Source organism: Bemisia tabaci, chromosome 1 (genome assembly GCF_918797505.1).
Source record: "Bemisia tabaci chromosome 1, PGI_BMITA_v3".
Classification (NCBI taxonomy): domain Eukaryota; kingdom Metazoa; phylum Arthropoda; class Insecta; order Hemiptera; family Aleyrodidae; genus Bemisia; species Bemisia tabaci.
The window spans coordinates 76635348-76661626 of NC_092793.1; the positions used below are offsets into that span (position 1 = coordinate 76635348).

The following is a 26279-nucleotide window of genomic DNA, read 5'->3' on the forward strand; positions in this document are numbered from 1 at the left end:
AACACATGTGCCTGGACGAGATTCTAACCATTTGTTAACAACCCAGAGTGTTCACATTCACGATTTCTCCGCGTTGATGAAGATACGCTTTGGTTGACCTTGTGCTCCCGAATGCGATTCGCGCGCGGAAGCGTCGGCTATATTAGGTATTCCTATTGCGAAAGGGTTGAATGGGACGACTTTTCTAATGAAATGTTCACCTGTGCTGCAGTATCATTTCTAAAGCAGGAAGCTCAAAAAAACGAAAATTTCTTACGCAAAATGTGAAATTATGGGTGCATTTCAAACTTTGCCAATGCGCTCATCATGATTTTTGAGACACTAGCTGAGAGAAACAATTCTTATTTTTTGCTCTAGCAAAAGTTTGCTACGGGCCCATTGTAGGTATGCAAGATGGTTAGAAATACACAATTAGAAATAGCTTTTGGGCAAAATGTGTTATTCAGAGCGTCAAACCCATTCTAAAACACAAGGAAGGAAAACGAGTTAGCAGTTGCCTTCCTGAATGGTCGTATATAACTAATTTAGAACCTGACAGCGTATTTCTCAGAGGAGAGATACGCTGTATTTTTTCCCTCTGCATTGAGATTTCCAGTTTGCTGGATTTTTAACGCGCACGTTGGCTAAAACATTCCGATTTTTAACGCACGTTGGCTAAAAAATTCCAACATTCTGTTTACACGACTCTTGCGTCTACCGTGATCAGTTTGTACCAAGGTGCTTATCAATTGTTCCCTGACATTTTGGTCATTTTCCCTGACATTACCAGGTTTTAACTGACTTTTTAAATTTCCCTGATATTTCCCAGTATTCCCTGACTGTGGCAACCATGTTAGTGACGTATAAGGTTTATATCGACATTGAAACTATGAAAATACACGTCCCGGTTGCGGTGTTTCAAAATCTCCGCACATGCTTCATTTTTTGGAGGGAGACCCGAGCAACATGAAAACTTGAAATTTTCGCGGAGTATTCATCACACAGAGAGTGAAAATCACCGAAGTTTTCAAGAAATTACGTTTGGGTGGTTTTCCACGTAGAAAATAAAGTATGACAGGAATTCTGCGACGCTACAAACCGAGATACGCAAGTTCACCATCGATATTCAATGAGAAAACTGACTGGGTGACGTTGGTGGTATCGAAAATCAACAACGTATAACGTACAGTATAATTACGCAAGTTCTTAAAATCTCTTGATGTGGTCCCCCATTTTTGCCGCGATCGCCGTTAGTCGTTTCACCGCTCGAGACAAATTCAATGTAGAGGTCGTAAACATGTTGAGTTACACGGCAAACATGTTGAGTCAGATGGCATACGCCGAAGTTCCCTCTGTCGGATTCCGAACGAAAATGCGTAAGTGCAGTGAGCGATGTGAGGTCGGAGGTCAGGTGAATTATAATATATATGTGTATGATATACACAATTATATATATTATAATATATAATATATATATAATATATTATATAAATTCTAATTTCATGGTTATTTTATGTTGCGTTGTTTTATGTTTGATGGTGCGAATAATAAGCCACCGAAACGTCGCATTAAAAAAATTTTTTGTTTAAAAGAAATAAAACGGTTATACAACTCATGAAGTTCGCTTTCTTATGATATATTATATATATATATGTATGATATAAATCTATATAATTAAAAATAGTCGGAGGACGTAGAGGCATCTCCAACCCTAGAAATCGGTTTCAGCTGCGGAGGCACAGCTAGCTGCCGAAAACTTGCGCCAATCCCCTTTCAGTTGAGGGTGCGTCCTTAGCGGCTGTATTCCATATTTCGTAGTAATGCTACAATTTAGAGGGAAACAACCGTAACGTAAAACATTTCCTCGAAAAGTCAGGATTGCCACAGAATTTGGAAGATGAAATTCCCTGATTTCCCTTACACATTTGCGTCAAATTCCCTGACGATTGAAGGTATGCCAGGTGGTTAAAAAGACATAATTTGAAACAGTTTAGAGGCAAAATTGTTGTTCAAAACGTCGAACCCATTCTAAAAAGCAGAAAAGGTGAATTAACATTTTTTCCCTAACATTTTCAGGTCTTCCCTGACAGTGGCAACCCTGAAAGTATACCACACAATACAAAGTTTGGTGTTTACCAACACATTCAAGATGACAATTTAAAAAAATGGGGGAGGGGGGGGGACTAAGTTACGCTTACGAGAAAAATGAGCTGGAAGTAGCTCTGAGCTTGTATCCATTCCAATATTTGAGTTTATTCCCTGCGTGGAAATAGTGAGGTTCGAGAGCGATGCGGAAAATGCGAACTGGCTGGCGCGGCGCGGCGGCGGTGCAGAGTGCGGACCTGAACGAACGCAACTTAATTACACGACGCGGCACTTGAAGTTGGAGCCTCTGATTACAGCCGGAACAATTTCAAAAGCCGAACGCGACAACCCTTCAATCCCTGACTTCGATAAACGCCAGTGCCGGCCGCTCGAAACAATGTGGCCATTTTCAGGACGCTTGCTTCCGCAATTAATTGTTGTGATTTGCACCACCAGGGCGCATTATTTCAATACACAGTTAAAAATGTCTGTGTTTTCCGGGATTTTTTGTTGGTGTTTGCGTCTGCCTTGATCAGTTTGTACAAATTAAGGTGCTTGTCAATTTTTCCCGGACATTTTCATCATTTTCCTTAACATTACCAGGTTTTTACTGACTTTATGAATTTCCCTGAAATTTCCCAGCATTCCCGGTATTGACGAGTGGGGTAACTGAGCCGACCATCGAACCTAATGAAAGGTTGATCGACTGAGCTGACTTCGAACCTAAGAATTTCTCTCTTGAGTATGGTATTAATTGTTGAAACCGAGTGAACAAGTTGCGAGAATATTGTTTAAACATGGTATATACTACAATTTAATTTTGAATTTTCTTGATATTTTAGACAAGATTTCCTGATTTTTCGCGCGAGTAAACCGAATCGATTATTTTCAAATCACGTAGGCGCCTTGAAACACTACTGGATTTCAATCGCAAGAATTCCTTCAGGTTGAAAGAAACTGCAATGTCTGAAAGCGAAAAAAAGCACTGAATGAAGGAAACCTCAAGCCAGTTTTAGGGAGTTTCAAACTATCTCTTTTAAAAGAGATTGATTAACCACCATCTCATCATAATTCTTCCCTGTTGAAAAATCGAAGCCTAATGAGAAAAGTATTATTCACGTTTCATGTATCACCTGCATGAAAAGAAGATAAAACTATGGCCACACCTCTCGGTCTTTGGATGTTGCGCATTCGAAGGAAACGACGGAGCCTGGGCATTTGAGTCTACGTTGAAAAGCAGCACTGACATTTTGTCGCAAAGTACACCAGTGAAAAAAAGTACACCAAAGTACAGTGACATTTTGTACACCAAAGTGTACCAAATTCATGTGGACGATGAGCCGTAGTCCTGAAATTGCACAATTTCCATCTGATATGATGTTTTTAGTGTCCTCGTCCTAAGAGAGGTTATTAGACCGTGATATAAACGAGACCTAGATAAGAAATGTAGGTACTCTAAAATCCCTTTCTCGGCGCAATCATGCATTCGAAAGCCGCGCATTGGCTGTTTCTGAAGGTATTCTATGGAGGATACTGCTGGAAAATATCTTTCACGACCATAAACCGCATTTAAAACGGTTCGCTTGTTTACGACCGATATATTGCGGAGCCAATTTCTAAACAAAAAATAATTTCGGTTCAACTTTCATTGTTACGGTTTTAGTTCGACATCGGTTCTATCCTTTCGAACCGGTTTACAGCTCATATCTTAGTCCATTTAAAGCCACCGGTTCTTTCCGGTTATCGGTTCGGTTCGGTTCGGTTAACCGATGACGTGCCACGGAAACGGTACGACGCGAGCCAGGTCTATGCTGAGCAAGGGCATCGATGTGATAGGTTCATTGCATTCGAAAACCCGCTTATAAGACGCGTTGTCATGTGTGAATAGAAAATTTAGGCTGAATCAATATAAAATTGCCGATATTACTGGCAATTACTTTAAAAAAAAAAAAAAAAACTAGCAAAAATACATATAAATGAAAATTATCAACTTACGGACTGTCTGTACACGGAGCGTCAAATGACTTACTGGCGTTAAATGACGTTACATCTTATTGAATATGGACCCTTACCTGAAACAGAAAAAGGGTCCTAAGGTGAGCATTGAGATTACAAACTAATCTTTCCCTCTTTTTCGTTGGGCAAGTTGAAGAGATTGGCAAGATCAGATTTTTCAGTATGTTAAGGGTGATTTTACGATGACGGATATTGCAGTGTCGCCAGTTCAGTTTTTAGCGTTTTCAAGGATATACAACGGATTAGTTGAAGAAAAATGCAACTGTTTTTGGAAATTATTTGAAATTGTGACCCTGCATTGAATCGTGCACTAGAACACGAGAAATTGGCAAGACTTTTAAACCGTAAATATCTTGTCATTGTTGAGCTGCGCAACTGCATGATCCCTTACTGTCGGACTACACTTAACAATGATGGCGTGGTGGTGGATGGGGTGTGGAGGGTTGATACGGAGGGAGTTAGCGGTCGGGGGTGGTTTTCGCGCCACGCCGCGCGCCGGCCGCGGCTCGCGTAAATTAGCGCGAGCAATACGCGTGGCGAGCACTTTAAATCCTCATTTGAATGCACTTTAATTAAGGCTTTAAATAATTCCGCGATCCGGCCAGCGCAGCGTGTTTGCCTGCGACACAGCTACGCGCATCGGCGCATCCGTTGCCGCTCGCGATTTGTCGCTTCTCTGACGTAAAAGCGTGATTCGATTTCAAAGTGAGCCCTGGTTTGGATATGAAGCCATGTTTTTGGGGGCTCATGTTGAAATAGAGATACGCCTTTACGTTAGAGGAGCGACGAATTATGCATGGTACTCGATGTCACGGCTGCCACGTTTCAGCGACATGGACTTTTTTCTTTCAAAGGTGCAGTTGAGTTTGACTCGTGGGCCGAGAGAATGCGAAGAAACCTCTTCGTTGGAGTGTATTCGATTTTTCTCCGTGTGTCTCAACTTCTTATGTTAAATAAATAAACTAAACGCCACAATTCAGTGCTCTATCCCGAATAGACCGAAATGCAGGTTGAGAGCTACACGTCATACGTTTCCTCTTTTTACAGATTAAAGCAACCAACTACTAATCCCTCCTTCATTTTTCTGTTTTTACTATCTATACTATAAGCTCCGAGACCTACTAAATTTGCAAACCTGGTAAAGCTGAGTTCCAGCATTCTACCGGGCACACAATATAAGTGGTACCAGGATGATAGCATTGCTAAAAAATGTGTATTTCCAGCATAATTTCAAAACCAAAAAAATAGGTTTTACTCTAAAGAAGATTTAACTCAATGAAAATCACACCTAAAGTTCGGCAGAATTCAAAATCCTGCTTCTAAAGCTTACTGATATACCTATCATGAGCACCGCAAAATTGGAACAGCACCCAGCAGTTCCAGAGTGTACCTGAGGTTGACTAAGTGGATTGCATTTGGCAAAAAGGAACCAAGAGCGTTCCAATGCCGCTTGGATTGTGCGACTTTGTTTACCTTGCAAACATAAACTGATCACCTAAAACAAAATGTACCTTTACTCCCAATAAACTAAAAAGTCAAGACGAAAATTACCTTCGTTTATTTCATTTTTGCACAATCCTAGCAACGTTGAAAAGCTCTTGGTTCCTTTTCGCAAAATGCAATCCAATTATGACACGAATAAGATGGAAAGAAGTTGGTTGCCTCGGTTTTCATTTCTCTGTGCGTAGAGAAGGGAAAAAAATATGGGACGTGGAGAAGCGGCTGTAAGAGGAGTAAGCAGACCATGTAAAATTCAAGGATTTTCTTATACATTCGGACAATTTCTCAAAATGCAAAAACATTTGAAGACTTAGGGGAAAACTTTTAGTATACTTACAAGACTATTCACTTTGGGCGACACGGGCTCCGTATACCTACATAATTTTAATATGATAAAATCCCGTGTTGCCAACCTTCGAAAATCGAAGTAAAAACGCTGAATATACACTCGCGAGCATTGCCATTTTTCTCCCGATTAAAACATCTAAATTCAGAAATAGTCAAATTCATTTTTCCTTGAAATTTGTATTCCCGCTAAAGTCAATCACACATAAAACTCCTTGAAATTGCGACACAAAAAATAAAGGTATTCTAGAAAAATTTTGTTAGTTGTGAGACAAGTTGGCGACGTCGTAGTTCGTGATCGTCCTGATTCTAGTTTTGATCTCTTCCTGTATCGAGCCTAAGCTAATGTAAATAAGTGTTGAAGAGTGTGCGTGGCGAATCATACTTCTCCTTCTGTTGGCATCGTCATACCACCTGACACCTACACTTTACTGTGAGGCCTCTCTATTTCATTTGTTTGTATTTGCTATGTTAACAAACCCAAAAGAATTATCATACCCTTACGGTCATTGGTGTTTTTCTTATCTACAGCGCATTGTGGCAAGGATTTGTCAATTAGAGGAGAGATTTTTCTATATACCTAAACGGGCCTGTTGCAAGGTGCGGGAATTTGCGAACTGATAATAACTGATTCCATGCAATGATTAACACAAAAAGAACGATGGCGCTGTAAAAATCATAAAATCACCCCCAAAACTCATAAAAAATTGTTTCATGAACCAACCCATTAAAGACGGTTAGTTTTTACCCGGGAATGGATCCGGTATACACGTGACGTCTCGGCACATAACAAACCTGGTATCTCCATCAAGCGGCTGCCAATTTCTTAGGCCTTGTCTCCACGGCCGTTTCACGGAATTTGTCCTCGGGAAAAATCCCACTTACGAAGTTGGGAAAAATATTGAGTAATCGATATTTTTCCCAGTGCCAAGTTTGGTCCTTGTACCCCTAGGACCCACTGAGAGAGGAAGAAGAAGTGAAAACGAATTGTGCGATATTTTGTTGATTCCTCCATTGTTCATGTTTGTTTCGTTAAAATAATGTGTCTATTGTCAATTGAGTGCAATTCTTATTTTAATCCCGGTTAAATACTCGACTTTAACTAATTTATCTTCCCGCGCAAACTAGTCGCAGGATTGTATGAGCCCCGTCCCGTGGAGACGGTAACTGGGAAAAATACCAGAAGTTCCATGGGACAAATCCCATGAAAACGTCCCGTGGAGACAAGGCCTTGTGGAGAAAGAAATACCTACATTGTGAACAATGAAAAGACCAGGTTTGTCATGTACAGTGACGCCACAAAAGTGCCGGATCCATTCCTACAAAAAAGTGACAGTTTTGAAAATAGGAATTTTGGGGCGTTTCGGAGTTGATTTTGGGGGGTTTCCGGTGGTAAAAAAACTCCGGGAGAAATCCTGTGACATCAAGATTCTTCGTTTTTCCAACAAACAAAAAAAAAAAAAGTTGTTCGGCAGGCTCATTGTACCTATATTTCATGAGCCTCGTTTCTATTTACAGCCAAGATATTTCACTGTGAAACACGCGTTGACACGGCTCCTCCCTACACGGAAAAAACGAGCTTAGGGTTGGGACCTACATGTTAGTGCTGGACACTAACGAGGGTTAGGTCAAATGGAGCCACCAAGTCAGAGGAGTGCTGGACACTAAACAGCTCGAGGCTGGGTCACTAAGGAAGAAGTAGTGTCAAGCCCTAAAGTGACTTTGGAGCGAGCGTAAAATATGAAACGCCTCCGCCTGAAATCAAACTCGGGTTGCGCCGGTGGAAGACCAGCGCGTTACCACCAGGCTATGGTGACTCAGACGTCTCACGGGTGAATTTACACCTGTTAAGCGCAACTACGTCTCGCGGCATCTGATTAGCACTACTCATGTTCAGTGCCCACCTGTACTGCCTTCCGGTGTTAAGCTGTACAGCGCTTAGACGCCAGCCCTCAACTACTCCCCACTAAACGGCCAGTAGTGCTCAACACTAGTCTTGTTTTTTCCGTGTAGGGCTATGTGTTTGCGAATCGATGGCGGCAGTGCTCCCAGTCCATGTCCGTCAAAAATTCCGGGGTTCGGAACTTTTTTGTTCCGATTTTCCCCAATCCATGACCGTCAAAAGTTCCGGGATTCTTTTCAAATTTTTTCAATGCAATAGACTCTTCAAAGGAACGAATCTATTCTACACGGAAAAAACGAGTTTAGGATGGGACCCTAACTAGAGGTAGGGCAGTGAGAGGTAGCTCACGTCCCTACAGATAACAGGCACGAGACCTCCATGAGCTAGTTGCGAACGCTGCCACCGACTGGGTTTTGAGGTTTTAATTACTGCGCATGCGCAGGAGTAGCGAATAACGTCATTTCTCGCTGAACGCCAGTTGAGGACTGATGCCCGTATGATCAGGTGTCATTGATAAGCCGAGAGGGGGTATTGCACTCAAGAGGCGTAAATTCGCCTCATCCCTCATCGAGGCCTCGTAGCCTGGTGGTACCGCGCTGGTCTACCATCTCGGCGATGCGGGTTCGAATCCATGCGACGGCACGGATTTTTTACGCTCGGCGTCGATATGCAGGTAGGGCTGGACCCTACTTTCAGCTTGGGCCTGACCCTCCGAGGTTTAGGTGAAGCAATTTCACCTACCCGGGTTTGGGGCCGGGCCCTGCGCCGCAGTACCCGATCCTAAACCCGTTTTTTCCGTGTATTCCAATTACCAAAGACAAATCAAAAGCTCAGTGATGCTAACAATGGCAAAACGATTGGGTAGAGAGCATAAAATCCAAAGGCGCCAGACTAGGAGAGATCCAACCAAACCGAAGCTTGGTTCAGCTGTATAATATTAAGCAAAAAAGCACTGAATATAATATCACAGATGTGAATTGCCCACGCACTGGAAAAAAAAAAACACATTGGATCTAGAGTCCAGACTCTTAAAAACATCGACAAGAAAAAGTACTCTTGATTCATTCAGAATCTACCTTAAATCAAGAACCAAGCCTCTTAATTTAAGCGGATTTCGTCTCGATTCAAGCAAAAATCCGATCGAATCAAGAGTATTTTTTCTTGTTAATGTTTTCACGAGTCTGGACTCTAGATCCAATGTGTTTTTTTTCCAGTGCGGGCTATTTCCAGGAAAAAAAAGAAAAAAGGTATCCAAGAAAGTTCCGGAAAATGCCAAAGATCCGGAACATTTCGGGGATATCGAAATAGCTGGGAAAAATCCAGGTACATCTCAAAAGTTCCGGAAAAATTCAGGGCAATCTCCGAAGAAGTTCCGAAATTCGATGCTAGTTCCGGGAGACGGGAGCACTGGATCGCGAGTTAGACGAGGGAATCGCGTTCGTCTTATGGGAACAATGAGCGTCCGGAACAAACGTTCCAGTGCCGAATTGGAAATACGAGATTTACCCGGACTGCGGGAGCCACACAGTTCAGGATGCGCTATAAATCTGGATCCTTCCCATCGACGCCTGCTGCGTTCCCGAGTTGTCCCGAATTAATCACCGCAGCGGGGGATCATTAACTCGCCGAGACCTCCCTCTCCGGCTCTCCTACTAGGCTGCCGCGCTAAGGAAAAACGACGTATGAAAATTCGAACGTTACCAAATTTCCTTTGACATGTGTGACAATGTGTAACATCTTTACAGCAAATGGGTCACACTGGTGCAAATGGGTCAAATGGTTTGCGCTGGTCACAGAATCCTGTTTGGATGCTTGATTCTTGTAGATCGGCTAAAAATAATACGATCTTTCCAAACAGCAACTTTCTACGTTCAATATCAACCGAGATTTCCCCCACTGAAAAGTCGAGTTTTTGACGTCATCCACCGCGGTAGTGACACCTAGAGTCCCTTTATACTGAGAGTCAAGACAATTTGAATCCATTTCTGATTGGTTCTCGTATTTTAGGCCTCCACAGTGTCACAAACGGGAATAAAGATTACATTTTCACCCTTAAGGCCATTTACACCTCTAAAGAGGGCAGTAATCCATTCAACATACACGAGTCACCAAAATCTCAAAAAAATACGACAGATTTAAAATGAACGCTATCGCGTGACGCAGCTTTTCTTTCTTTCTTTTTTTATTCATTTATTTATTTATTTACTTATTTAACGAGTTTATTCAGTTCTTAGAATATACAGGCAGATTTACAAAAATCTGACTTATAACTATATATGTTCTTATTACTGCTCGTTGTCAACCAGGTGTTGCCACACTGGATCCGCCAATTGGCATTACTTCGGCGGAGGGAGGGCGCGTGATGTAGCTTGACAATTAAAAAGGAGCAACAAAAGCCCGAGCCCTTATCCAGAATCTTCACTTTCCGCTACCCGGCAAACGCGCGAGCGTATTAAAATCATTAAAGAAGAAAACGTAAATACAGAGCCAACTCTGATACTTGGAAAAATCCGGAAGTTTCCGGGGCCACTCGACGGGCATAAACTTACTTACGGGAGGAAGGCAATTATTATCGCCGAGTGGAGCGTTGCGAGGAAACGCTAAAAAGGTAAAGTTTGCGACTCGGAGCCTCCGCGTTTCCCGCCTCCTCTCGTCGAGCTCCGCGGTAAAACAGCTGAAATAATGCGACCCGAGTCGCGCGGTCCTCCTCCTTCGCCCCCGACGATTAAACGCCAACACGCGCGGGACGCGGGGGAAGAGCAAAAAAATACAAATGAAACGAGACGCAAGGTCCGCAATCGGCATTAGCATTGGGATCCTTCCGGCTGCAACAATTTCGACGGCGCGGCGGACGAGCGGCTCCCGCGGGATTCATTTCTCACGCGTTAATTAAAAGTTCCCGACTGGCGACCGTTTGATTTTAATTTAAACTTGGGTGCAGGAGAAACTCGGGCCCCGAACAGTTTTTCAAGTCCTTGCGTCTCATTAAACGCTCTTGAAGAGCGGAGGCTGCCCAGGTAGGTATTCGGAGCGCCATGATCAGGGCTCACTCGACTCGAGTTCTTTTACGGCTAGGGAGCGAACTGTTATAGGGTTATACAGTTATAGAGAGTACTAGCCGTTCTGGACGCGCAAAGCGCGTCCAGAACGGCCAGCCAAGGGGCTGCGCCCCCTGGACCCCCGATCACGCTCGCTCCGCGAGCCATTTTTCTCAGTGATTGGACATTTGATCACTAAGATGTATACATTTGGAGACTCTGGAGGAAAACATGATTTCGTCACAGAACCTTGTTGCCGGAGCGTGCCATCATTTGCACATGAATAGATGTGTGGAGATGAAGCGATGATTCGGATTGATCATCTCTTCAAAAACGCATTTGACCGGAACGTCATCCCATCGGGTGGTGGAAAAAGACAATCTATGGATCTCCTTCCGCGATTTGACTCGCTGAAGTAGCAAAAGTTCATCTTTACCTCTTAAGAAGATTATCAGTGGCGTAGGGGTCTAAAAACTGCTCAACGATTGTATAGTTCGAGTTCCGAATTGCACTGAGCCCACTCGTGTTTTTTTCTTATACTTTCATCGCATATAAATTTCTCTGATGTTTTTGTTTTATTCTCTCTGATTGCATATTAGTAATCATATCCTCATTTCATTTCCTTTCTCTTTCCTTCTTCCTTTTCTGTAGAATCTTTGTCCGTTTACAATTATCATTTTAAAATAGCTTTCCCCCAGTATACAATTGATGCTTCAAACGGAATCAATTGTTTTAATGACATTTCCGGCTAAATCATGGGTTTTCCTAGGAAGGCAGCCTCTCGTCCCTCCCGGACTCTATTGTTGCCAAATAAGTTGCTTTTTCAGCACTGTTCCCAATTCAAATCCATGTAAAATATTCACATTTATCGCACAATCTGGCAACCTCTCGAGTGAAATAGAAAAAGGTAGAATCGCTGAAAGTCTGAATCCTTCGAAGTTTATATTAATGAATGATGATGATATGCGCACTGAGTCTCATTAAGACCCTTAGAATGGGAAAAATGACGGCGATAAAGATGTTGCATGTGTGAGGAATTTCCGATTTGACTACTGATTTCTATGTAAAAGTTCGCGAGAAACACGATGGTGCCACTGGTTTTCACTGAAATTAACTCCCAAGCTCAAAAACAGCTCTCAAGTTGAGGCCAAAATGGAGGGGATATCCCACGCTATCCTGAGAGTTCACCTCTACATCAAGTCAAACCCTCTATGCAAAGATAGGGAGCAAATACATTGACAGGGCTGCCACTTCATTTGGTGACTCCACAACTGAAAACACGGCAACCCTGCTAATGTATTTACTCCCTATTTTTGCATGGAGGGTTTGTTTTGATGTAGAGGTGGACTCTCAGGATAGCGTGGGATATCCCCTCCATTTTGCCCTAAACTTGAGAGCTTTTTTTGAGCTTGGGAGTTAATTTCAGAGAAAACCAGTGACACCATCGTGTTTCTCGCGAACTTTTGCATAAGAATCAGTAGTCAAATCGCAAATTCCTCACACATGCAACCTCTCCATTGTAGGTGGGTGCAGTTGAGAGGGGTTTATTCTCAACCTTCGACGTTCGTCACCAGCTATTACCAAATGGGCCTGTTGCAAACTTCAGCCAGAGCAAACAGGAGAGTTTGTCCCTATAGAAAAAAGCTCACAATTACCCTGAGCACATCAGGAAAGTCTGAAATTCATTCTTAATTTCACGATCTGCGCATAAAATATGCTTTTCCTGAGCTTCCCGCTTCTAAAACGAAACTACAGCACAGGTGAACAATTCGTAAGAGGAGTCGTTCCATCCAACCCTGGCGCACGAGGATGCTACATAATTTCAACATGGCTGAGGCTTCCGCGCACAACTCGTGAGGAAGCACAGTGATCTTTCACAATTGCAAGAAAATGTACGTATAAAGGCGCCAGTTGAAAAATCCCGTTTCATCAACGTTTGTCTTGCCGGGTTGGCGTCGCGACGGCCATTTTGACTGTTGCGTAGCGTCCTGTTGCGCTAGGGTTGGATGGAATGACTTATATTAAACAATGCTCACCTGTGCCGTACTATTTCCGAAGCGGGCTTTTTGTCCTATTTTCGAAGCGGGGAGCTTAAACAAAACGCATAATGGGCCTGTTGCATGCAAGAGATACCGCCGTGGGAATAGACTTTTAAGAGGTTAAATGACACGAAAATTACGATGGTCACATTAAAAAAGTCTGAAATACACTCCTAACTGTGCAATTTGCGTTGTTAGGAACGCGCTTTTTCAAATTTCCCGCGTCTGGGGGCAGTTTTCTTACGGAAACAATAACGGCAACTCGCGGCTATTTCCGGTCAACTAAAACTGACAACATAACCTAAAAATCGGAGCTCGTGAAATCGTGAAAGGAAATGTAGAAGGATTGCGTTGGATATTTAAAAGTTGATCGATTTGGTTACCGCATAAAGCGTATATGGACCACTATAAGAGATCACGTTGGGTTTGTAAACAAACTGAAGGAAAAAATAACAACAACAACAACGACTCGGCATCTTCCGGAAATCTTCGAGCCCGCCGTTTGCTCGTTTCCGGTGATTAGAAAACTGCCCCCAGACGCGGGAAATTTGAAAAAGCGCGTTCCTAACAACGCAAATTGCGCAGTAAGGAGTGTATTTCAGACTTTTTTAATGTGACCATCGTAATTTTCGTATCATTTAACCTTTAAAAAGTCTATTCGCGCGGCTGTATCTCTTGCATGCAACAGGCCCATTCTTACGGAAACGGTGAAGAGACGCGTGTATTTCAGACTTTCCCGAAGCGCTCATCGCGATTTTTTCTTCTAAAAGAAATAACTATTTTTCAGGCTATGGCTGAATTTGCGCAGGCCTGTTGTGTCAGGTCCAAATTCGAACCCTCCGGATACTCTCCGCGCAACTTAAAATTCCGTAGTACGTGGTGATTGCGATGAGCCCCGCAGTTTTATTCAGTTCGAACTCTCTCTCCCGCCGACTACGAAGGTACTTGGCCCAGCGCAAAGGTCCTGTTGCCGCCTCACCGATTTTCGTCGAGCCGAGGGGGTTGGGGAAATATGCCGTCTCGGAGCCGGTGGGGGTGGCTCAAAGCGAGCGGCCCGGGCGGAGGAGTCGCGAGTTGGAACATTCTTTGTATCCGGGAGTTTTCACGGCGGAGCGGAGGCGGCAGAGAGCGGAGGCGGCATGAGAGAGGAATGCGTCCACTTTGCGCGCTCTGCTCGAGGAGATTCGACATCAAAGTCCGAATCGCTGCAAAGGCGAGGCGGACGCGCATCTCGGATCGAAGGCCAACTCTCCCGTTGCCCGTGGCACGCAATGTTCTCTGCGATGAGCCTCGAGACATTTGAAAGCGTGTGCTACCCGTGGCTCATCCAAAGATGTACTTACGGCTCTCTTCCGTAGGAAGGAATATAATAACGTTCCGAAGGGATAACGCCCAAAAACATTCTGCCCTTGCCAAATTTTGATCAACTCAAGTAGCAGAGCTAAATTGACAGTATATAAACGAAGTATAACCGTTATATAAAGAGCGCATTTATACAAAGAATGTATAATCAAAGTATATAACGATTATGTAAAATATATATAAAGAGCGTATTTATATAAAAGATGTGTAACTGAAGTATAACGTTCATATAAAACATTTTTACGAATAACTCTTAAATAAACTAATTATAAAGGTTATTTGCGCATTTTACAAAATTATTTGATTAATAACGGTTAGAAGACGGCGGCGGTTTCCTTTGAACATTCCGTTACTTAACCGTTATATGACTCGTATACTTTCGTTAAATTTTTGTTTATATAAATCTGCTACTAGGGAAGGCACGATTTTTCTATGAGGGGTACCAATAAAGGCAGTTGTAGGATCCACCCTTGCTTTTCCTCAACTCGACGATTTCTTGCTCTTTGAAGGTCTGTCGTTGAATACAGGTCTATACATTTCGGAATGCATCGTGATTAGGTTAATTTTGGTCTCGTTGTAGGTCATTGCCCCGAATTGTTGCCTGCGTTGCCGTTAAAACCGTTGACCTTAACATAAATCTGGGGGCGAATTTTAGCGGTAGTTTCACGGATAATGTTAATCCTGAAAGTGCTAACCATAATAATGCTGATCCTGAAAGAGTTAACATGATGATGTTGATCCTGAAAGTAATCACCATATTAATGTTAATCGTGAAAAATGTTGACTGAAATTTGTTCGCTGTGGGAAGTTGGTCAGAAATACGCCGCGACGAGGCGGGTTCAAGTAGATATTGGCACAATCTCAGAGCAGTTACGAAGCGCTTTCAAAAAATTAGTTCGTACGTAAAATTGTCTTCGAGACAGCTGTCACTAACTTAACATCTACGGCAATTTGATAGCCACCGGAAAAATTCAATAGGAAATAAGTGACACAAGTTGAGGGGACTACACCAGAGAAGTAAAAGTGAATGCACGGAATTTTATACAGCTCAAGGAAAACAAGTAAATAAAACACTAGGAAATGACAATGTAAGTATATTCTGCACGTGCTGAAACTGTTTAAAATTTAAATTTGATCGTAGATTTATACGCGCATTTTTTTGTGTGTTGTGTGTGTTTTCCACCTCCTTTATTACGTAACGCTTCATCTCTACAACTTCTTGCTCCAGATTAATACAATTTAACAAGCACCGTAGTCATCTGTTTCGGAGTTATTATAAATAAATTGGACAGAGACTCAGGATGCATCTGAACGAACTGGCTCAACAAGCTGTAGTGAATAAAACCCAGTTCGAACGCTCAAGAGGCATAAGCCTTATGATCCGGCCTTCGGGTTGTTCAATTAATCGCGGTGTCTCTCCGTAGACAACTTAAAAGACAGCGCAGTATGGAGCTGTGTATCATTACCCTATATAACTACTCTTAAGTATACCACTTAGAGTGTTATGGGGATGCTAGGCCAAGGTAGGTAGCGGAATTAACCTACATCTAAGTCTCTTTTTATTTTTGTATACATTTACATTGTAGCGGCGAGGGGGCATACATAGCCCCCTAGTAACCCGATAATAGCCTAAGATGCTGAATGTCTTTAAATAAGTTAACTAACTAACTAGTTAACTACCTCACTACTTTTGTATTCTATTTTTTTCTTTTCTCGATTTTGTATACAAGAACATGTATGCATGTAATTGAATGAATGTAAGGAAGGATAGCGAAGGAAGGGTGAGGAAGCAGTCAGTATTTAGCATGAATGCTTTATTGTTGAACAAACAAAAATCTAGCTTTATTTCGTTTTTAAGTTTAAGCACACAATTAAAATTCATGTAATTAACAGCCCCGTAAGGAGCTAGTCGTGCAATTTTTTCGACAATAAAATAAATTAATAAATAAGTAAATTGGAGGCGCGAGGCGAATGTCGAACTCTTGCTGTATAATGCAGGTGAGTTGACAGAACCTTTCGATGATTTCATACACGCATAACTTTTAAATCGCACTCAAATTTTCGAAATGGATTTAATTTATTAACTTATTTTTAGGAGGTAAAGAACCTTATTACAATGCTGGAGTAGTCATGGACTCATTCGTTGGTTGTGACCGTAAGCCTACAATCCGATGAGATGGAAGTTTTGATACCGCTTATCAAATCTCACTGTTGCTAGATCTGGTTCCTTTCGTCCTCAGTAAAATGGGAACAATTCCACTCCAATCCATACAATTCTTCTTGATTTGTTTCTACTGATACGATTTGCCAAAATTTCCTTCATGCTTCGGTTAGCAGTTACTTTTCAAGGACATGTGTTAACACCAACTTGTTTGCGAAATTTTAAGAGTAAAATTCTCGCCATGGGGAGAGATTACCAAACAAAATGAAAGCTAAAACTCTGTAGCACAGTTATATTATAATGATCACAGAATAAACTTCTGAAGCCTCCTGTAATCGGAGTCGCCCTGGACCTATTAAGTCATCGAGAGATTAGATAGAGAAATTAGATAGCCACAGGAAAAATTTAATAAGTGACACGAGTTGATGGGAATAAACCGGAGATGTGAAAGTGAATGCACGGAACTTTTTACAGCTCGGGGAATGAAATTAAATAAATCACTAGGTAATGACAATTCAAGTACACACGGTGTCCGGAGGTTAATGTACTTAACTTTCAGGATCGATTTTTCGGCTCACAATATGACTTTTTTTCTCCTAAACACATATGCCCGAAAACGCTTCATAAGTAAGCTATGCGCTTCCAAAGTCACCATTTTTATCTCAATCAAATTGATGTAACTCCTTGTTATTAAGTCGTGAGTTGCTGAAACTTTGTGCAGGGGGGTACTCTTTTGCGTACTGTTCATTTGTCGTGTTTTCAAGAACGTGCGTCTTTATAAAATGACGTTACGAGAGTTTCCGAATTTTAAATTCCGATAACATTTTTGGTACATGCTTTTTGGAAAAACGGATTACAGCACTTTAAAGAGCGCGAAAAATCAAGGCCACGTACAAAATTTTCCAGAAACGCGTCATTTCGACGCAAAGGAGCTTTGAAAAAGTTCCAGATTTTCGAAGCTCCTTGCTTGGTAGGCAATTTTTAGTACAGGGACTATACAAAAAATTGCCTGTGGGGCAAGGGGCTTCGAAAATCTGGAACTTTAACAAAGCTCGTTTGCGTCGAAACGACGCATTGCTGGAAAATTTGGTGCCGTACCTCTTGCCTTTGATTTGTCACGCTCTTTCACGTACCGAAGTCCGTTTGTCCAAATATCATCTACCAAAAAGCTTATCGCAATTTTAAAATTCGGGAGCCCTCGTACCGTCATTTTCCATATACATACCTCCTTGAAAACACGATAAAAGAGCAGTGCGCTAGAGAGTACCTTTCTGCACGAAGTTCAGCTACTTACGGCTGAATAACGAGGAGATTGCAACAATTTGAAAGAAAAAACTTGGTAACTTTGGAAGCGCATGGCTCACTCATGAAGCGTTTTCGGGCATATGTGTTTGGGAGAAAAAAGACATATTTTGAGCCGAAAAATCGATCCTGAAAGTAAAGTACGTTAACTTTCGGACATCCGGTATTATGCACGTACTGAAACTATTTAGAACTTGAATTTGATCGCAGATTTTTACGCGCGTTCTGAAAGTCGTGTGTATTCAACCTCCTTTATTACATAACGCTTCATCTCTAGAATTTTTTGCACCAGGATACCTAATAGAATTTAACAAGCACCGTAGCCGTCTGTTTTAGAGCTATTATAAATTGGAGGCGCGAGGCGATGTCTCACTCTTGCTGTATAACGCAGGTAAGTCGACAGAACCGTTCGATGATTTCATACACGCACAACTTCAAAATCGCAAGAACCGCACTCAAGATTTTCGTTATTAACTTATTTTTAGTAGGTAAAGAACCTTATTACAATGCTGGAGTAGTCATGGGCTCATTCGTTGGTTGTGAACGTAAGCCTACAATCCGATGAGATGGAAGTTTTGATACCGCTTATCAAATATCAATATTACTAGATCTACAGCCTGATCGTCGAAATTTATGTCGGCTCCACAAGAATCGAAAATAGATTTATTACACGGCGCAGATAGGGCTATGTCTTGTCTTATCTTGCTGACATAGCCAGTTAATTAGTTTCAAAAATCCGGCTGCTCGTTTCTTTCGTCTGCTTCAGTAGTATGGGAACAATTCCAATCAAATTTATACAGTTCCTCTTGTGTTGTTTCTCCTGGTAAGATTTGGCAAAATTTCCTTCAGACCTCGGTTAGCAGTTACTTTTCAAGGACATTTGTAAACACGAACTGATTTGTGAAATTTTCAGAGCGAAATTCGCCATGGGGAGAGATTACATGCAGACAAAATGTAAGCTAAAACTCTGTAGCACAGTTTTATTATAATGATCACACGATGAACTTTTGAAGCCCCTTCTAATCGGAGTCGCCCTGGACCTCGAGAGGTCAAGATATTCACCCTCCTAATGAAATGGTACTTCCAAGATTTTACTTACGAGTGAATGTAATTGAAGCCTTGTTTTAATTTCTAAACTTGAATTGATTCCTAGAAAGCTGAAAAGCTGTCGTTCGCGAGTATGTCGATCGAATCCATGTCGATTGAATTGCGCTTCTATTTTTCGATTGAACTGTGTCGAGTGAACCGACACGACGTCGATAAAAACGACGTCGACGTGAAAATGGTATTTCTCCCTCAAGGATTTTAAAGTGATATTTTCGAGCGAAAAAGTGTCGATGTAAACAATGTCGATCGAAAATGCGTCGATAAAAACTATGTCGATGGAAAAATGTTTAATGGAAGAAATGTCGATCGCTCTGTGTCGATCGAGGGAGTGTCAATCGAATTGCGTTTCTACTTTTCGACTGAACTGTGTCGAGTGAACCGACGTCGATCAAAACAATCTCGACGTAAATTTTTTTATTTTTTTTTTCAAGGATATTAAATAGATATTTTTAAGAGAAAGCAATTTCGATTGAATCTATGGCGATTGAATTTTGTTTTCATTTTCCGATCGACTTGTGTCGACGATTCTTGTGCCCAATAGTCGGCCAATAATCATTCGAAGTCATGACCTTTACCGCACAAATCGCTTAATGCCTTAGAGTATATGACTGCGTGAGAGAAAATTACATAAGATGTATTATAGCTCAACACCTTGGACTGGTAAATAATCCAATGTAAGTTTGCTTGATGACGTTGTAGATCACCGCGTGAAAGCTTGGATTAATTGATGTCAAAAATTCTAAGTTTAGTTTTTTGCTTTCAAAAATGAACAAACTAAGAAAGTAGCGTCTTATACACATTAATTTAACTCGGATTTCAGTAAAGCTTAAGTTGAAAATTGAGGGATTCTCATGGTTTATCAGAGAATTTATCAGAGCCTCCCAGCAACCGATGTCTTCATGAGACTTTAATGTGGAAGAATTCTTACTTCAGCCGTCTTGATCTTTTTTCCATCTGTGAGATCCGACACTGGTAAAAAAAAACACATTGGATCTAGAGTCCAGACTCTTGAAAACATTGACAAGAAAAAGGACTCTTGATTCAATCAGATTTAAGCTAAAATCAAGAACCAAGCCTCTTAATCTGAGCCGATTTCCTTTTGATTTAAGCTTAAATCTGGTTGAATCGAGAGTCCTTTTTCGTGTCAATGTTTTCGAGAGTCTGGACTCCAGATCCAATGTGCTTTTTTTACCAGTGAACTATAATAGATTGCACGACAATTTTTTGTTTTAGTAGGATCTACATTTCTTAAAATTACTTTTTAAGTGTGTGAAGCGGCTTTTCCGGTTGTTTCACTGATTACTTTCACCGCTTTTTCAGCCGAGCCCGGAAGCGAATCATCCTCTCGAGCCAGTTCCCAGAAGTAGTCAACTCGGCCGGGTTCGAGGACAAGACGCCGCTCATCTTCTTCTTCCTGACGTCGGCAGAGCGGCACTGGGTCGTGACGGCGCCGCGCGGCTTCGGCAAGCGCCTCAACACGGACATGCTCCACGCGTTCTTGGAGCGCCCGTTGGGCCCCGGCGGGTGCGACGACGCCCCGCGCCGCACCCGCCTCGAGCGCCTCTTCACCGGCGGGCGCCTCGGCGTGGCGCGGCATCTCCGGGGTGACGTCGCCGACGCCTTCCTCGCCCGCCCGGTTCTCCGCCTTCGTCTGGCCGCCCTCGACGTCTCCACCTACGCGGCATTCCGCCGCTCCTTCACCGACCTCCTACACCGCGAGTTCCGCAGGCACCGGTACCTGGTCACCGCCAACCGGACACCCGCGCTCTTCGCCGACCCGTCGCGCCTCCTCCACGCAGGCTCCGCCGCCCAACTCGCCCGCCTCCTCCGTGCCTACCACGGCAGACAGGTTATTTGTCTTTTTTCAAATAAAATCGAAGTGAGAGAGTCCGAAGAAAAACCAAAAACATTAAAACACCCAGGTGGATTTTAACACGAACTCGCGAATTAGGGTACACATTTCTGCTCTCGTGAAGTGGAACGTAAGAACACAAGATTCCAGCAAAAATAATGAAGGAGAGATGTTCATGAGAGAGATCATCACAAATTCCCGAAGTACTTTTCCCGACGAAAAGCAGTAGATTAGCCTGAGGCAAAGTAAGGAAATATTACAAGGAGGAAGTTCTAACATTTCATTCAATTCAGTGAAATGCAAACAACCTTGTTCGATATTATGATGCTCTCCCTATAAAATGTTCATAGCGCAGGTTCCTCTTCAAAGGCTAGAGATATGGCTATGCATCCACGCAATATCTCCCACTCATTGAGGCTGTAACCTTTCCTATAAATACCTTAGCAATTGCGCCACTTCCCGTCTCTTCTTAATTATTTGTATCTGCGCAGGTGATCTTCTTCCTGGAGGAGCACGATCAACCTTTAATGTCTGCGCTGGAGGATCCGCGCTGCTCGGACGGGGACCTCCGCAAGATGGTGGCGTTCTTGGGCCGGCTCGTCAAAGGCGTGATGAACTGCGGTCACGTGGACCGCTCTCTCGTGACTGGCTGCTCCCTCCTGGGCCGTACCTACACCCGCGTGGCCAGCAGCCTCGTCTACCTCCGTAACTTCGACCACCCGGCCATCGCCAAGTACTACGGCTTCTCTGCGGCGCACGTAGAGCGCCTTGCCACCACCTTCCGCCGGGGCAAAGAAGTGGACAGAATGAGGCAGTGGTACGACCGCTACCGCGTCGAGGGCACCTACAGCGTCTTCCGCCCTCTTTCAGTCCTCCGCTACCTCGAGCACGACAGGTTCCGCCCGTACCCCGACCCTCACCCGCTACCGCTGCTGGCCGCTTTCCAGTTCGACGAGATCTCTGAGCTGGTCGAGAGGTCGCTGACGCAGCTCTCGCGCCTCGAGGCCGTCACCGATGACACGTTTTTGAGTGTTGACGAATTGGTGGCCCTGAAGAGGTACCTGCGGCGCCACGAATTGGACCCCCGCTGGGCGGAGGTGTACCCCCGCTGGGTCCTCCAGCACCTCCTCGATCACGGATACTACACCGTCAACAATACGGTCGACACTGCCGCCGCAGTGGAGATCAGAGTGACCAACCGCGAGAGGGCGTTGCAGCTTAGGAACGCGCTGTACACGCGGACTTTCTTAAAGCGAAGGTATTGGACCCCACTGGGGGGGGGGGGGGGAAAGACGGGAAAAACCAGGCTAAATAATTAGAAAGGTGTCAAATATTGATAGACTACTTATTTTGAGCCAGCTAACCCGGCAATAGGTGTTGCGCATCGACCGAGTTAGTGCCGTGCACAGCAATTTTAGGGTCATACTCCGACTGTGCAGTGCGTCACTGTATTTGGTGTGTACCTCAAAGATCGATGCAAAACTTCGAGTTAGATCTGTTCAACACAAAGGTCGATGCACAGCCCTAACTGGGTTGGCTTACTCAGAGTCGCACCATTTCACCACAGATGTCATGTGGATGAGATTCAGTGATAAGATGGTAGTCAATGTACAAATAAATACGTAGAGCCACGCAGGTTAAATGACCAGGCACATTTTTTTTTTTTCAATCATGCAATGAAGACCTCACAAAAATTTGGAGCGTTTATTAAAATATGTCTTCATTCAATTTTGAAATGGATAAGGAAAATAAGACACGAATGAAATTTTCATTTTCGACATCAGCGCCTAGTTCAGTTTTTCTCGAATATATGACTTGACTCCTCTCTACTTTACTGAATCAAAATTTTGTTTCGTTTTCTGTTAAGAACAAAAATATTAATAAAAAAAAATACATATACATTTGCATGAGAGGTAAGCAACGTCTGATGTAGTTTGGTTGATTCCGGTCAGATCCTTTACAAGTTGGACAAACTGCAAAACGACCTGCACTTTAAGAGTGACATGACTCCTCAAAAGTCAAAAGTATCTATGAAAATGAGGAAAGACACGGATACGAAACCACTAAGAATATTACTTCTTTTACCTGCAGCCTGATTATTGAAATTGTGTGTTTGTCGGGTGGAAATGGATGACCTGGGTTAAATGGCGAAGCGTGATTGGTTGGTCATGTCTTTCCGTTGCTTTGTCGTGCTTTGTCGGGTGGAATGGACGACAAACTACAGGCACCTCTTGAGTATCCGACAGTATGTTGTCCAGTCCACCCAAAAAAGCAAGACAAAGCAACGGTAAGACATAGCCAACCAATTACGCTTCGCCATTTAACCTATGTCATCCATTTCCACCCGACAGATGCCGCAATCAGACGCTGAATTTAGCAGCTGAATGTGGAAGTCAACAGTCATCGCCCAACGGCTGAAATTTAGCAAATTCGAGTTATTTTCATCCAGATGTGTATCAAATCTACTCGAATAGTTCAGACAAATTCAAAATTGGTCGGATGGTTGCTGAGAATCGTTGCTGAATTTTGCGCGTCACGCGCAAAATTCAGGCATCGGGCCGATGACTTCCACATTCAAGCCACATTCAGCTCCCACATTCAGCGTGTGATTGCGGTGAAACACAAGATTTCAACCATCAGGCTACTGGTGATTTACATTAGAAACGCTTAATATACCATGTTTCAATTGGTGAACTTTTATTTTGTAATCCAGATACCAAATCACGGATGGTGAGATGGAAGCGTACGTGACGGCCCTCGCACGGCTGACCCAGGACCGGCGCGACCTCTTTGTGGAGTTCATGAACGTGACAAGGAGCCTCCTCGGGAAACCCTCCGTGAAGCTGGAGAAAGACATGTTTCTCATCCTCTACCACGCAATCACCAGCCACGAGGAGCGGGTGTTCCAACGCTGGGGCGGCCAGAAGCGGGTCTACAAAGCCTTCTCCAGGAAGAGGTTGAAAGCCATCAAGGTGAACGGATCCGACAAGGAGCGAGGCTGGGCGTTCCGCACCTTTTCCCGGGTCAAGTGGTCTCGCGCGAGACCGAAACGGGAAATGGTACCTGAAGGGGCGTTTACGGTCCTCGATATCTACGTCGTGACGAAAGATAGGGTAGGGATCGTTCTAGAGTTGAAATACGACAAGACAACCGCATTCCGGGCCCTCGAACAGATCGTGGACTCGCAGTACTACAAGATCTTCTCCAAGAAGCCGCACTTACCGTGGGCGCTGAGGAGTCAAGTCTACATCGGGGTGCGCTATCAACCCAAAACACGCGGACTCTCCCTGAGCTACTTGTATAATTCTAGGAGTCTGAATAAAGCTGTCAATATTACGACGGTTATACCTAAGCCCTCGAAAACGATGTCGCTTGAAAAGCAACCAAGAGCGCAGAAAAAGACGAAACCCACCCGGGCTGTTGGGCCGCGGGAGAGGAAAAACACGGTGAGGGCAAAACCTGCGGTTGTCACGCTGAGACCATCCACTTCCGCCGATAGGAAGGTTATGTCACTGATCGGCAGGATTGTGTCGAAGCTCGACGTTTTTAGAAGTAGGACCACGGACACAGCCTTAGTTGCTACTTCCTTTGTGACGCAAGACTCAATCACGGTTAAGCCGAAGAGACGCCGTCTTGCACAAAACACCGGCCAACAAACTCCACGCAAAACCGGCATCAGTGTGGATAGCTCAAAAATTACGACAGAAAACATAGTTGGAAAGAAAAGTCCAGAGGATATAATAAATCGAATACATTGTTAGTCGCGGTTAAAAAAACGAGAAGGCGTGTAGCTCGAGCCACCGTCCAACCAAGTTCACGCGGAGCTATCATCGGAAATGATAAATCGTTCGAAAGAACGGCAAGAAACATAGTTGGAAAGTCATGGCTTAGGGAGATAGAGGCAATAATCAAAGGCATTCTCAAGTACAGATGACAAATTGAGTGAGTGCGTAGCCCGAAGAAAGATCCAAAAACGTGGAACTAATGAAAAATACGGTAGAAAACACGGATGTAAATGTGAAATCCGGAAGGTCGTAGAAATTGGTAAGATAGATTTATTTCCACCTAAGGTAACAGGTTGTTACTAAGTTAAAACAAGGAAAGATCCAAAACCGTTACAACGGCTGCTTGCGACAGCTTTACAGGCGACGCTTGCTGCGAGGCAATAATGATGAAGCCATTCCCTCATGTGCTGGTTACACGCTCAAATTCCCATCAATTTCCAATCAAATGGTGACTGGTGCGCATCATCTACCATCAAATTTCTGCGGCCTGCAAAAATTTGATGGCAGATGATGGAACTGTGGGGCTGATCCTTCATCTGATTTCCACACGGCCGTGCTTATTTCATGCTTATTTCAATCAACACGCTGTTTTAATTAATTTTACTCATCAATCTAGATAACTCTCGACCGCCATCTTGGTCATCATTTTGATCGGAATTTGACGGAAATTTGAGCGTGTAACCAGGCCACTAGAGGGAAAGCTCGTTTGAAGGTACATCTTTCGCTGCGCTAAATAAACTTCGTAATGGGCCGAACAGAGATGTTCTGCATAATATGCAGAACTTCAATAGGCCATTACACGAGACACATGAATTAAAGGGAAACGCGTCTATGAGATGTCTTCGAACCTAACTCAAGACTTGCGTTGAAACTTAATTAGCTTTTACTAAGATGTCGAGCTTATTTTATAGTATCTTTCGATGTAATGACGGCTAAGATGTTATGTCAAGCTTTAATTCCTACCGTTTTTAAGTATACGCCCAATGTATCATTGCATTGGAAGTTCGTTTTGGCCCCAACTCCCTCTTTTTTCTCCGTGCTTCAAGTGGATAATCGCCATTTCATATTGTGTGCTGAAGAGATACGATTACTTTTGCAAGGCCGAAGTTTTTCAAAAAAACCATACAAACAAACCACTGTAAAAAATTACACGAGACACATGAAGTATTAGACAACGCGTTTATAAGATGTCTTCGTTACCACGGAGACTTGCGTTGAAACTTAATTAGCTTTCACAGATGTCAAGCTTATTTTTTAGTATCTTTCGATGTAATGAAGACTAAGATGCCTTCTGAAGCTTTGGTTCCTGCCGTATATAAGTAAAGGCCTATATCATTGCATTGAAAGTGCGTTTCGGCCCCAACTTCCTCTTTTTTCTCCGTGCTTCAAGTGGATAATCGCGATGTAATATTGTGTGCTCATGTGTTGCGATTAATTTTGTAAGGCCGAAGTTTTTTAATAAAAATCATGCAAACAAATCACTGTAAACAATCATTCTATTCAGTTGCGCTTGGGAATACACAAAAGTTCGACATTTCTGTGTTCAATATTCAATGTTCAATGTTCGAAACTTTTCCCATTCTAAACCTGAATATTCCTGGTTTTCTGAGGAATGAAGTTCTACGGATATTCCAGAAATATTCCTGCGCTATATCGGAGGTATCGAACTTCTTGATAACAGTCTAATACTGTGTACGAGCACCCATGTTCTCTAGATCGGTATTTGAAGTAAGGACGAGGAATTAGTGGATGAGTAAATTAACTGAAGGGACTCAGTAAAGCTTCACTGTGGATGTATAATAAAC

At 43.1% G+C, this 26279-nt stretch overlaps 1 protein-coding gene and 1 long non-coding RNA gene across 2 annotated transcripts; one reads left to right on the plus strand and one right to left on the minus strand.

Annotated features, from left to right (window-relative positions):
* Positions 1-16066: 16066 nt before the first annotated feature.
* On the minus strand, positions 16067-18042 carry LOC140226014 (uncharacterized). Its single transcript, XR_011900817.1, has 2 exons — positions 17909-18042; positions 16067-16780 (listed from the first exon to the last, which is right to left on the minus strand). It is a non-coding gene; the product is annotated as an uncharacterized lncRNA (long non-coding RNA).
* Positions 18043-18334: 292 nt separating this feature from the next.
* Positions 18335-25952, plus strand: LOC109041363 (uncharacterized). The gene is made up of 4 exons (XM_072306193.1): positions 18335-18553; positions 20158-20686; positions 21181-21947; positions 23403-25952. Exons 1-4 carry the CDS (start codon positions 18501-18503, stop codon positions 24448-24450), a joined length of 2397 nt encoding a protein of 798 aa, XP_072162294.1. The 5' UTR covers positions 18335-18500; the 3' UTR covers positions 24451-25952.
* Positions 25953-26279: the final 327 nt, after the last annotated feature.